At 47.6% G+C, this 12,634-nt stretch overlaps 1 protein-coding gene across 1 annotated transcript in view; it reads left to right on the top strand.

Annotated features, from left to right (window-relative positions):
- The window catches only part of ABCC11 (ATP binding cassette subfamily C member 11), a 67,573-nt gene that overhangs the window by 51,934 nt on the left and 3,005 nt on the right, over positions 1-12,634 (top strand). The window contains exons 22-28 of the mRNA XM_032854551.1: positions 123-260; positions 1,503-1,689; positions 5,978-6,067; positions 7,433-7,622; positions 9,064-9,223; positions 11,384-11,462; positions 12,122-12,235. Coding sequence (XP_032710442.1) covers positions 123-260; positions 1,503-1,689; positions 5,978-6,067; positions 7,433-7,622; positions 9,064-9,223; positions 11,384-11,462; positions 12,122-12,235 — 958 coding nt within the window. The remainder of the gene's footprint in view (positions 1-122; positions 261-1,502; positions 1,690-5,977; positions 6,068-7,432; positions 7,623-9,063; positions 9,224-11,383; positions 11,463-12,121; positions 12,236-12,634) is intronic.

The raw sequence follows: 12,634 nt of genomic DNA on the forward strand, positions 1-12,634 counted from the left end.
GCTGAGTGCAAAGCCCAACATGGGGCTCGAACCCAGGACCCCACAATCATGCCCTGAGCTGAAGGCAGGTGCTTAACTGACCGAGCCACTCAGGCACCCCAACTCCCTCATTCTTGATGCAGGAAGTTTAAGAAGGTCACCAACTTGTTCAAGAGATTGGAGAACTACAGCCGCTCCCCTCTGTTCTCCCACATCCTCACCACTGTGCAGGGCCTGAGCTCCATCCATGTCTATGGAAAAATTGAAGACTTCATCAGCGAGTGAGTCCTGCTGCTGCTCTCTGAGGATGATGGGGCTGTGGGGATGGTGGGAAGCAGGAAGATGGGGAACTGAGCATCAGGGAACAGCGTCCTCTTCACATTGGTTTACTTCACTTATTTCTCTGAGCCTCCAGGACCTCATCTGTGAGGTGATGCTTATAGGAGTAACAAATGTGAGTGAGGTAGAAAATGTCTGTAAACCTTAAAGAGCTGTGGACGTTGCATACATGTATTAATATAATTATTAGCAAGAAATATTGCTGGGCCAACATTTCTTACATGGTTCTTTTTCTTTCACCTCCAAATAGGTATTAAATTTTAATAAAATACAAGGAATAATTGCTTTCTAAATTACAGAATTTCTTTCACTATCCATACCTATAGATTTGCCTTCTAAATGTTTGTTGAAACAACAAAAAAGCCTATGATTGCTGCTGAGGCTTCATAGTGTCATATGAACCAACCCATTTGTAAAGATCAGTCACCATGGTCTGCATTGAACCATGAGATGCTCATAGTCTGGTGGGAGACAGGAGACACAGACACAGATTTTTGTGATAATATGGGGTTGAATATGACCGATAGCATAGGAGAAAAGCAGATAAAAGGACCTAAGAGTTCAGGAGGGAAAGAAGTGACCTGCAGCTGGGTGGGAGGTGAGGTGGCATCTAGCCAGGCTTGAAGCCAGGTAGCCCTTGAGCATGGCAGTTGGCATGTGTTTCGTTAACTGGAATATTGGATGAATCACGGCACCAGCTCTCCCAGCGGCACTGGGGAGCACTCAAGGACTGTGCAGATCCTGAGACTGAGGGCATCCTGGAGTGATGCATTCATTCACCTACCAGGTGCTCTGCACCCACTGGGAAGGCAGCAGGGAACAAGACAGGCACAGCTCCCATCCAAGGTGGATAGATACTGGGAAGGGGTTGCTTCCCTTTACCTACTCATAGATCCTGGCATTTATTCACTCTCATTGGCCCAGTTAGGAGGACATACCCCAAATGATGATGAACCAATCATCGAGGCTGGAAGAGCCTGTGCTGAGAGCCTAAACTGGTCCGAGCTTACTCCCTGGTCTGCAGTCATGTCTACTCCATGGCTGAGAAAGGGGTGGGGAGGAGGCCCCTGAAGAAAAGTCAGGTTCTTTTGGTGGGAGTGAGGAGCTGGATACTGAAGGAAGCAACAGTGTCCATTCTCACAAAACTCTGGGTTAGACAAGCACGTGTGGCTTTCCTTTCTTAGGTTTAAGAGGCTGAGTGATATGCAGAATAACTACCTGCTGATGTTCCTGTCTTCCTCGAGATGGCTGTCACTGAGACTGGAGATCATGACCAACCTGCTGGGCTTCGCTGTGGCATTGTTCGTGGTTTTTGGCATCTCCTCTGCCTCCTATTCCTATAAATCCATGGCTATTAGCCTCATCCTGCAGGTGAGGGAGGGGATCTCAGATAGTGGGGGCTTGGCTTGTGGCCCATGGGCAGACCCAGAGGGTTCATTTCATGGGACTTTGGTGACCATTTGGGTTTTGACCATTTGTGATCTTATGAGTTATGCTCTTGGTCTTCCAAATCTGCTGCTTTCCTCTGTTTCCCTGTTACCTCTGAACTTTCAGTACCTCTATGTTGAAAGCTATTTAATGGAATCTTAGAATATTGGGATTGTCTAGAGCCCACAGAAAGCTGAGCCCAACCTTCTTATTGCGCAGATGAAGAAATTGAAGTCCAGAGAGGGAAGGAGTTGTCTGAATGGATGGAACATTAGAAACAGAGCCAGAGTAAGAACACAGACCTCTTGGTTTGCTGGCTGGTGTATTTTCATTTTACTATTCACACCTGGATTCAGCTGTCAGACTTCTCCTAGTTATCTAAGGAAGCATCCTGTCCTTCCCCTGGAATAGGTCTTCTCAGGCTTTAAAGTGCATGAGACTTGAAGCAGAATGCTTGGCCCCAGCCTCACAGGCTTACTTGATCTGAGCCCCTGTGCAGCCAACAGGAGGACCATGTTCCAGAGCACAGTCTCGGGAACTCAGAGTCCAGTCCTGGTTGGGCAAGATCTTGCAATCTAATTTTAAAAATAGGTTCTCTAGGGGATTCTGATATAGTCATCTGCACACTTCCTCATAAGAGTTCCACCATGCCCAGCTCACCAGGGTGTGAGACGGTCCAGCTGGCTGAGGTTCACGTCTGCAGGATCAGGCCTGTGCAAGGGCTAGCCACGGAGGGCTGTGAGGCCAGAGGCTGGCTCTGTAGCTGTCTCAGGGAACCCTGGGTGCACAGTTCCAGGGATCCCTCTCCCAAGGTGCACTCATTAGCTGCCTTTTCTGCAGCTGTGTGTCTTTGTCTCTAACCGGCTTTGGATCTCAAGTGCCCCAATGTTGAGGCATTTTTTTGGGTCTGCAAAGGGGTTCCATCATGTCCCTTGTTGACAGGAGGAGTGGAGTTAACAGGATTGTTCTGAACTTGTTGAGCCCCTGCCGCAGGCGCATATTTGCATAAACGTACAATCCTGTATACCCATAGCGCATGGCTGCGTGTGCAAAGCCTTCTGAGGGCACAGAGGCCATGCGGAGAGCTATGCAGTGCTCACACTCACAGACAGCTGACCAGGGCCATTACATGGGATTCCCCAGACATTTGTGCTGAGCCAGCACCCTGCTAGGTGCTTGTTGTGCTTTCTTGGGCTGAATTCTCACCACATTCCACGAGCTACAGAGAAGTGGTTAAGATTGTGTGGTTTAGAATGTGGGTTTGAGCCAGGTTCTGCCCATTTTGAGCTGTGTGACTTTGGGGAAGCCTCTTACCCTCCTTGTGCCTGGGATTCCTCATTTTGTGAAAAGAGATAATAAAAGTTCTAAGATTATATATTTGTGAAGAATATGTGTAAGCAGGAGGGTTATTGCATGTTAAACACCTAGAATAGTGCTTGGCCCAGAATAAACGCCGAGTAGATGTGAGCTGTTGCTGTTCCTGGCTTACAGACAGGAGACCAGAGCTTCGGAGTTCCGTTGCTTACCCAGTTCCCTCAGCTGGTGGGACAGGTTTGTCCCTAGTGGGTCACACTCATCTTCACTCTCTTTGTCTCTCTGACACACATACATGCGTGTGCGTGTGTGTACACACACACACACACACACGCATGCATGTACCAAGGCAGAGTTGCCTCCAAGCCTTCCAAAACTCTGGGGACCGACACCAAAGTGGTGTCATAGGGAAGTTGGAGTCACTAAGGCTAGAAATCCCTCCTGGTTGCTGAGTGACATGGGTCAGAGGGGCAAAGATCAGGGCACAGTGTTGTGTGCTGGCACGGGCAAGGGGCTCATCTCTCCTAGGATACACTGTGCACATAAGACACCTCTCAAAGGTCTCTCCAGCTTGTTTCATCACAGGAAACTCAGTAGGACCTCTGCTGGAGGCCTCACTGCTTCAAAAAGGCCCTGGGTTTACTTTTTCCTCTGTGTCTGCTGCCCTGCTGGAGTGTCTCATCTCTATCCTGGGTAGCAACCTTGATGCCTCTTCCCCTGCCCCTGAGCCCCCTTTTATCCCCCTCCTTCGTTCTCACCAGAGAGATCTTCAATTATAGTTTCCTCTTGTCTCTCCTTTATTGAGAGCCCTCAGAAATTTCCTGTCTCCTTATGCCAAACCTAAGCTGTGGGCCCTGCTTTCAGGCCCTTCAAATCTGGCTCTATGACCCCAACATGCTTCTCTCCTCTGGTCACACTGGTGAGTTGTTGACCTCAGCATGCATTCTCAGTGCAATTCTGCTCAAGCTTTGGGGGGTAGGAATCACACCCCATGTTGCTTTGCAACCATAAGAGGTATAAATAATCAAGACGCTTTTGGCGGCAAGCCAGCAAACTGTAGAACCCATTCAAAATAGCATTGGCAGTCTGGGGACTTGTTAGGTGATGTATCCAGTAAGCTAGGGTAGGCTTTTCTCTGTTCATTAATTCAGTGACCTAGTGTGAATCCATGACCATTTTATCTTCTGGCCCTGATACCTACAGTTTGGTTGCATTCTCCGGATTACCTGCTCCAGGTCTGAAAATGGCTGCTGCCTCCTGAAGAAACACATCCTCACCCAATAACCACCAAAGGTCAGGGACGAGAGAACTTTCCCCCTGTGCTGCATTTTAAGAACAGGGAACAGTTTCTTAGAATACTCCCATCTGACTCCTCCTCACTGTTCCTTGGCCCGAATTATATCATGGCTCACTCCTAAATTCATCTTTGACAGGAGGAGTGGAGTTAACAGAATTGTTCTGAACTAGACAAGTCTCCCTGCGGCACCAGGCTGCCAGTTACCTGAGCATAACAGAGGATGTGCTAGCAAGGAAGAAAGAAGGCACTGCCTGCTGACTAGGCAACCAGCTCTGTCTGCTACACTAACTGGAGGAAAGGCAGTCTCCTTCCCATTCCCCACCCCCCTAGTGTCACTTTATGATGGCTTCCACCCTCTCTGAGTTCTAAAGGGCCTTCCCTCCCCTTCCTATACCCTTTGCTCCAGTCTAGCCAAATGGTGTGCAAGATCTTGAATGTATCGTGCTACCTACTACTTCCAGAACTTTGTCGCCTCTATAGGGAATGCCCTTCTCCACCCATTTTTAACCTGCTAAATCCCACCTCTCCTTAAAAATGAAACTCCTGTGCCAACTGCTGTACTAGTCCTTCCCTGTGGCCTTGTCTGGGTGACTGTCATGTGGGCCCTAATGGCAGTCCACGCTGCCTCCCGTGGTGGAGCTCATGTCTCTATGCATTCTCTGTTGACCCATCTCTCTCCCCACCTGAATGGGAGTTCCTGGAGGACAGGGCCTGGGCCTGTTGTACTTTGGGGCACAGATCCTGGCCTGGCACTGGCACAGAGACCTCAAGGAGCATATTGAATGAATGTATAATGAACTTCTGCCCAGCACCCTGTGTGTGGCCTGTTTGCCCACATCTTGGGCCAGGGGGATGGAGAATGTAAAGATTGCGGTCCTCGTCCCAACTCTGCCTCTAGGTTCCAGGTGATCCTGTGAATGTCAGTTCCTCTTTTGGACCTCAGTGTCCTCATCTGTGGTGTCTCCAATTTCTGAGAGTCCCTGAGAATCCTCCAAGCCTGGGTTTCCCTGAAGGCAAGGCCTGAAACAGGACTTGGGTGTAGGCAGATTATTTGAGAGATGCTCTTAAGAAACAGGATGGAGGGAGCAAGAGACTGAGGTAGGGAAGGAGGAACTGAATCATGGGCTTGTGTCATTGAGATTGCTGTTCGGGGTACCAGCACTCAACTCTACTGGATAATAGAGGAAGGGTATAGGATGCTCCCTGGATTGTCCCCCAAAGCTGAGGTATAGGAGCCTTTAACTGGCTCCTTTCCCCATTAGTTGAGGGTTGCCTGAAGGCCTTTTACTCCTCTATGTTTCAGGGCTGAAACTGTGCTTGGGGTGAGCAGGGTTCTATGGTATAGGAGAAGGTTTTGAGCAGAAAGCAGAAAAACACACAGAGGGTACTTGAGGTAGGATGGTGCCAGTGGGGTCTTGACCAGAACTGCCCACCACTGCTGAGTTGACTTCAGAAGTGGGCTCAGGGAGTACCAAAGGCATCTGCCCCATTCTTGTAGGGAAATTGTCTTGGTTTGAGATGTCACTCAGGGGAGAATGGCAACCAGTGGTTTTTAGGAACATTGAAATCCTCCACACATCCCCGTCAGCTTCTTGACCTGACATATCTCCTTCATTCCAGTTAGCGTCCAACTTCCAGGCCTCCGCCCGGATTGGCTCAGAGACAGAGGCATACTTTACTGCTGTGGAGAGGATTCGTCAATATATGAAGGTGGGATGCAAGTCTGGGTTTGGTGTGGGGAGCTCTGGAAGGCTTCACATCCATGCCTGCGGCTCAGCTTCCATGGTCTGCAAGCTCCAGCACCTCAGGCCCCCTAAGACTTTTTCAAGAGGCAACTGAGGCTCCTGGCCCTTCTCTCCTATCTTCGCTGGACCTGGACCTATCTTCCTATCATTTCTTAGAAGCCCTTCCTTACCCATTGGCCCATTTTCATCACATCCCTTACAGTTTTCCTGGGTGTAGAGAGAATAATCTGCCCTTTTTAGAAATGAGAGCTTTGCCCAAGTATAAAAATAATAATAATGACAATAATAATTGGTATTATTATTGCTTCTATTTGTGCCAGAATAGTTAAGAACATCGATTTTAGAGCCAGATCAGCTGGGTTCAGGTCCAAGCTTTGCTGCTTGAGTTACCTGTGTAACCGTGGGACAGATCACTTTATCTACTTCATTGCGTTATTACAAAGATTGAAGAATATAATATGCAAAGCACTTAGCACAGAGCCTGACCCATAGTAAAGGCTCAATATTTTTGTATATAGATTATCTTATGGAATCACAAAATAATTTTATAAGGTTGATTGAATCATTATTATCCCCACTTTCCAGAAGAGGAAACCGAGGCGTGGCTAGGCTGAGCATCTTGCTTTTGATTACACAGCTGGGGTCTGGCAGAGCCCTTTGAAGCCATGTTTCTGCCTCTGTTAACAGGAGCAGAATCTGTGAATCATAGAGCTTTGATTTAACACCAAGGGACATTGTGGCACAGCCACACCTGCGGTGAAGAGCTGTGACTTGTGGTCAGGCGCCCATGACTCTTTGCCATCATTTGGGCCTCAGGATGTACCCAGCTGTGCTTGGTTTGGCCGTAGGCTTGGAGTCAGGCAGCCCCAGTCTTGGCGCTCATCCACTGTATGATCTTGAGCAAGTGTTTTAACCTGTTCGAGCCTCTGTTTCCTTGTGTGTGAAATGCATCTGAAGTGCCTACCCTGTTGATGAGGACAGAGGGAGGGGAAATCTGTACAAGGCGTCTGAGCCATAAAACACACCCTGCAGGGGTCAGCTAGCTCCGCTGCCTTTATTATCACTGTTCTGGGTTCTATTTCTTTAGAGTCCACATAATAAATTAGAAAAAGTTCTCTGCATTAATACCAAGGGGGCTAGCTCTATGGTTTTTCTTTGGGGATAAAATTATATGCATGTCAGGTGCATGGAGGTGGGATGTTTCCCCCTGGGGAACTCCGAATGTCCCACAGTGGGTCACACACACAATAGCTGGAGGTCAGTGGGTCAGCAGGAGATGGACAGAGATTAACGATAACTATTGATTTCTTTTTCTCTCTTCAAAAATGAGATGTGTGTCCCTGAGTCTCCTTTACACATCGAAGGCACAAGCTGTCCCCCTGGGTGGCCACAGCATGGAGAAATCACATTCCAGGATTATCGCATGAAATACAGGGACAACACACCCATTATCCTCAATGGCATCAACCTGACAATTCATGGCCACGAAGTGGTGGGCATCGTGGGAAGGACAGGCTCTGGTGAGTGCATGCCCTGGGCATCCCCTGTCCTCAATTCTGCCCTGTGGGTGTTGGGTTGTGTTTACTCAGTGACCCCACAGTTGTTCATTGGGCCCTCAGTTGGTGCCAGACATTGGTGAACAAAACGCCAAGTTCCTGCTGTCATGGGATCCCACTGGAGGAGATAGGTGTTAAGTAATCAAATCAGGAAACACATAAGGTCACTACAGCTTGTGGTGAATGTCATGGAGGAAACAGAGGGTGCATTAACCAAGGAATGGGGTGGGTAGATCTTTGAGCTGCGGTGGCCTGGGCTCTGAGGCCAACATTTGAGCTGAGACCCGAAGGAAGAACAGGGTGCAGGGGAGGCGTGCTTCAGGCACGGGGCCGTGCAGGGCCAGGAGTGAAATCTGGGTCCTGCTTCTCCTTCCTCCTCACCCTTCCTAGACCTCTTATCAGCCTCTTCCTCTGCACTCTCCTTTTTGACCTCTTTCCCTCCCTTCTTCTCCTATTATTTTTCAGAGGTCTGGTCCAAGTATCACTCCCTTCCGTGTTTGCATTGTTCAAAGACACAGCTCAGGCTTGATTCTCCTTGTGCCTAGGAGCTGCTTCCTCTAGGTAGCCCTCCAGGAAGACTAGAGCCTTCCTTGGTCTCTCTACCTTCTCAGCCCCCCTGCAGGTCTTGCAGTCCTGGTGGTTGGTCAAACGTTTCCAGCTGTATTCTTTAGGATATTCTTCTCTTTCTACATCTTGCCTGCAGTTGGCCTGAGAGTGTTGGAAACTGACACAGAGAAGCTCTTAGTAGCTACTGGTACATTTTAGGTATTTATTGAGTACCTACCATCTTCCAGGTAAAGGGAACATAAAGGTAAACAAGACACACAGCTACCATCCGTGTTGACCTTATCTTTTTAGAGCAGAGGTTGGAAACTGAAATGCCTTTGGGGCCTGGCAAGCAAAATGTGTGGGTGAAACGGGTCTGGGATGCGAGGCAAGGAGGGTGGGGCGGGCAGTGTGTTGAACTGGGGAGCACTGTTCTCAAGGAAGCAGCTGCATTCAACTCCAGCTGCGTGTTGTGTGGGAGGGTGAGGGACCAGTGTTGGCAGTTCTAGGTTTTAAGGAAAGCATACAATTTGGATTTTTATAAATAGGGGATTTGGATTTTTAAAATGCTGGTGAAGAACTTAAAAAAAATAGCAGTAACACTGTGCATGGGAAACAGAATATATAAATGTCTGGATTTAATCAGGGGCTCCATTTGTGCCCTTTGGTCCAGGCTGTGAGAAAGCTGTTCGTGGTTTGGGGCACCACTTGGAGCAGAGACTCCAGACCTCTTCTGTGTTCTCAGGGCTTAAAGGAGGGACTGCAGAGGGGAACAGGTCAGGTACGAGGGCAGGTATGGCTTGTGCTGCCTCTAGTATGGATCCAGGAACTGAGGTCCTGCTTGTTTCTTGCCCAACAGGGAAGTCCTCCTTGGGGGTGGCTCTCTTCCGCCTGGTGGAGCCGGCAGCTGGCCGGATTCTCATCGATGGTGTGGACATCTGCAGTATCAGCCTGGCGGAACTGCGGTCCAAGTTCTCAGTTGTCCCTCAAGATCCTGTCCTGCTTTCAGGAACCATCAGGTGAGTGCTGGCTCATAGGCCAGCATGGTACAGAGGCCAGGCTCCTGGGAGAGGTGGCAGTACCAGGGTGCCAGGGCTGGACTCCCTCTGATGAGCTGGTGGCCAGTGTCTCAGTTTTGGGGCCCCGATCTCTCCTTGTCACACTGGGCCACTCACTGGGACTTGGAGTGTCCCTGAAGAGCGCATGAAGCTCTGATAGACACAGGAGCAACTTTGTAAATCATAATGTGCTGAAGTTTCCTTTTTGTTTTTAAAAAAACCTGATGGGATTTGTCAGATATTAGTTCACCATTAAGCATTTGCACTGTGGCTACTGTATTCTTTTATATCTAGATGTGGTTTATTCTCTTCTCTATGCCCAACTGAGCTGATGGGAGGCATTTTAGGCTGGGAGGGAGCATTTCTTCACAAGACGCACATTCCAGGCAGGTGAGAAGTGAGAAATAATCCAGGCAGTTCACAGTCAGCAAACTGGACTAAACTTTATCCAGATTCGTGCTCCTGCATAACAGTGAACATTAGCTATGTGTGAACACCAAGGCATCGAGATTGAGGAAGCCTAATGCATTAAAAGGGAGGTTAGATTCCTTGTCTCTGAGACTCTTTTGGTGCAATTCTGTTTTATTTATACTCCTTCTTTTCCTTATTGGGTCTGTGTGGCTCCAAAGCCTGTGTTCATTGCACGGCTACCAGCCTGTGTTCCCAAATAAGTTAATTCTCTGAAAGAGACAAGAGGAATCCCCCATTAATCAAGCTTATCAAGACTCTTGTGAAGAAATGGTTGCAGTTAACAACCAAAACAAGGGACTTGATAAATCATAATTTTTGTGTCAACCAAATGTAGTGAGAAAAGTTGAATGTGTTAAAGGCTTCAGATGTATATCACCTTTTGTAGGGAAAGAATTCAGAGCTTAAGAATGTAATTCCTGGTAGGAGAGGAGAGACACCATTCTTGTGTAGATGGGTGACATCATTTTGCCAGGGGGCAAGGAAAGTCTCGCTCTCCATTTCCTGGTCTCTATTTTAGGGCCTCGATTATTTGTGGTAAGTAAGAGTCTTACTTTCTTTTTTTTATTTCTTTTTTTTTTATTTTAAAGATTTTATTTATTTATTTGACAGAGAGAGAGAGATCACAGATAGGCAGAGAGAGAGGAGGAAGCAGGCTCCCCGTAGAGCAGAGAGCCCGATGCTGGGCTCCATCCCAGGACCTGGGTGGCTCAGTGGGTTAAGTCTTACTTTCAATAAACCATCCATGATAGAAATAGCAGTATATATGAAGCCCTTGTTGTAGAAACTCATGAGTCCTATATGTCTCTGTAGGGCCCTAAAATAGTTTACCTAGTCAGGGAAGGTGTATAATGTATTCTAGAGAGTTTTTCATGTAATTAAGTTTAAATGTTTCTAGGTTTAAAGAGTTAATTGTCAGTTATTTGGAGAGAATTCTATAATCCAGAACCTATAAATCCCAAATAAATGGAATGCCCATACCAGCTATATACCAACATATACCAGCTATATACCAACATATACCAATATATACCAGCTATATACCAACAAGAAGGCACATTGATGGATTCCATGGTGTTGACCCTGAGTGGTTTTTAAAAAGATTAAATTGTATTCAGGACACTCTGTTTAAGGAAGCAACAACAATTTACACACACACACACACACACACACACACACACACACTCTCAAGTGGCTTCAGCTAAAAATGCCCTCTTTGGTTCATGATACTGGGAAGGCCAAGACTGATTCAGGGCCTTCCTGTCCCCCAAAGTCTGCTTTGGTTTCATTCCTAGCCTTCAGTGAATGTCCTGGGGACTCTAAGTGTCCTACTCCCAAAGCAAGATGATTGCAGCCATCTACTTATGCCTGAGTCATTTGCTCTCCCACTGGAGTTGGTGGTAGGGACCACCTGGATCACATGGGCTTAAGGGCTGGGGAGGAGGTGGTCTCCAAATAAAACTTGGGGGCCGCAGCCTACGGAAGGAATGGGTACTGGGAAGACACAAGAAATGACTGTTCATGGTAATTCCATGGGTTTCTCTACACCCAATAAAGCAGTTATAACCATTCTTGGTCATCTACCATGCATTGAACGGACAGTTCACTGGTTACATGTGGTTATGGAACACTTCTCTTCCTCTTCTATGGCAGATTCAACCTAGATCCTTTTGATCACTACACGGATGAGCAGATCTGGGATGTCTTGGAGAGGACATTCCTGAGCACAACAGTAAGTAGCTCTAAGACTTGATTTTTGGTCTTAACCTGCCCCTTCAACAGTGGTGTCTGCTGGTCCTTAGGGCTCATCTCTCATGATTATTCAGATGCTACCACTATGGGGCATGGATTAAGTGATCTCATGGAGGTGAAGTGGTTTTGGAGTCCTAAGTCAAATCTGAAGTCATTCAGACACCAACAGTGAGCCAGGCATATTCTAGGCTCAGGGGATGCAGCAAAAGCAAGGTAGGTAAGATGTTTGCCCTCCTGGTATTTGCATTCAGTGGGAGATACAGACAACAAACACACAAGATGCTTTCAGATAGTGGTAAGTTCTGTTAAGGTGGTAATGAGACCAAAAGACACTTCAGTTGTGGAGAAGCTCCTTTACTTGAAGTGGTCAAGCAAGGCTTCTTTACAGAAGCAGTAAGGCACAGATCTTTGAGAGAACATTCCAGGCACAGGAACTAGCATATGCAAAGACCCTGAGACTGAAGTGAGCGGGGTACAAGTAAGGAAGAGAAAGACTAGTGGCTAGAATATAAAGAGGCAAGGACCGTTACAAAGTGTTTCAGGGGAGGTCTTGTGGGAGTTAGGTTAGGTCTCACCCCACAGTGGCCTACATGCCCACACGCCTACATAGCCTACATCTCATTTTCCTGGATATTACAGATCTCAAAGTTACCCCAAGGACTACAGGCAGAAGTGGTGGAAAGTGGCAGAAACTTCTCCGTGGGGGAGAGGCAGCTGCTCTGCATTGCGAGAGCCCTCCTTCGAAACTCCAAGGTGAGACCGCATGGGAGGTCACGGATGACACCTGGCTTGGGAAACCACACTGGCTGTTTCTCCCTCCATCTCCATAGGATAGTCGGTGCTGCACTGTATGTCCTTTCCACAAACACCCAAAGGTCTTCCTCATGTCACTGATGGCCGTTCTGTACATACCTGGTTTGGGAGAGACATTGGTGGGGACTCAGCCTTGGTTCTCCCAAACCCTGATACTCTGTAGCTAAGCTGAAATGATCCACCACTAGAACCAAATCATGATGCACATTCCTTACAAAAAGTTGAAAGTTTAGAAGTTTGTTAATTTAATAGTTGCCTATTGCATATTTTTTCTAAAACTTGGATGCAGGACATTCTCTTCATTAGAGTTGGAAATCAGATCACAGCTGTTCCAGGACA

Source organism: Lontra canadensis, unplaced genomic scaffold (assembly GCF_010015895.1).
Source record: "Lontra canadensis isolate GAN:19392208 unplaced genomic scaffold, GSC_riverotter_1.0 scaffold8, whole genome shotgun sequence".
NCBI classification, from domain to species: domain Eukaryota; kingdom Metazoa; phylum Chordata; class Mammalia; order Carnivora; family Mustelidae; genus Lontra; species Lontra canadensis.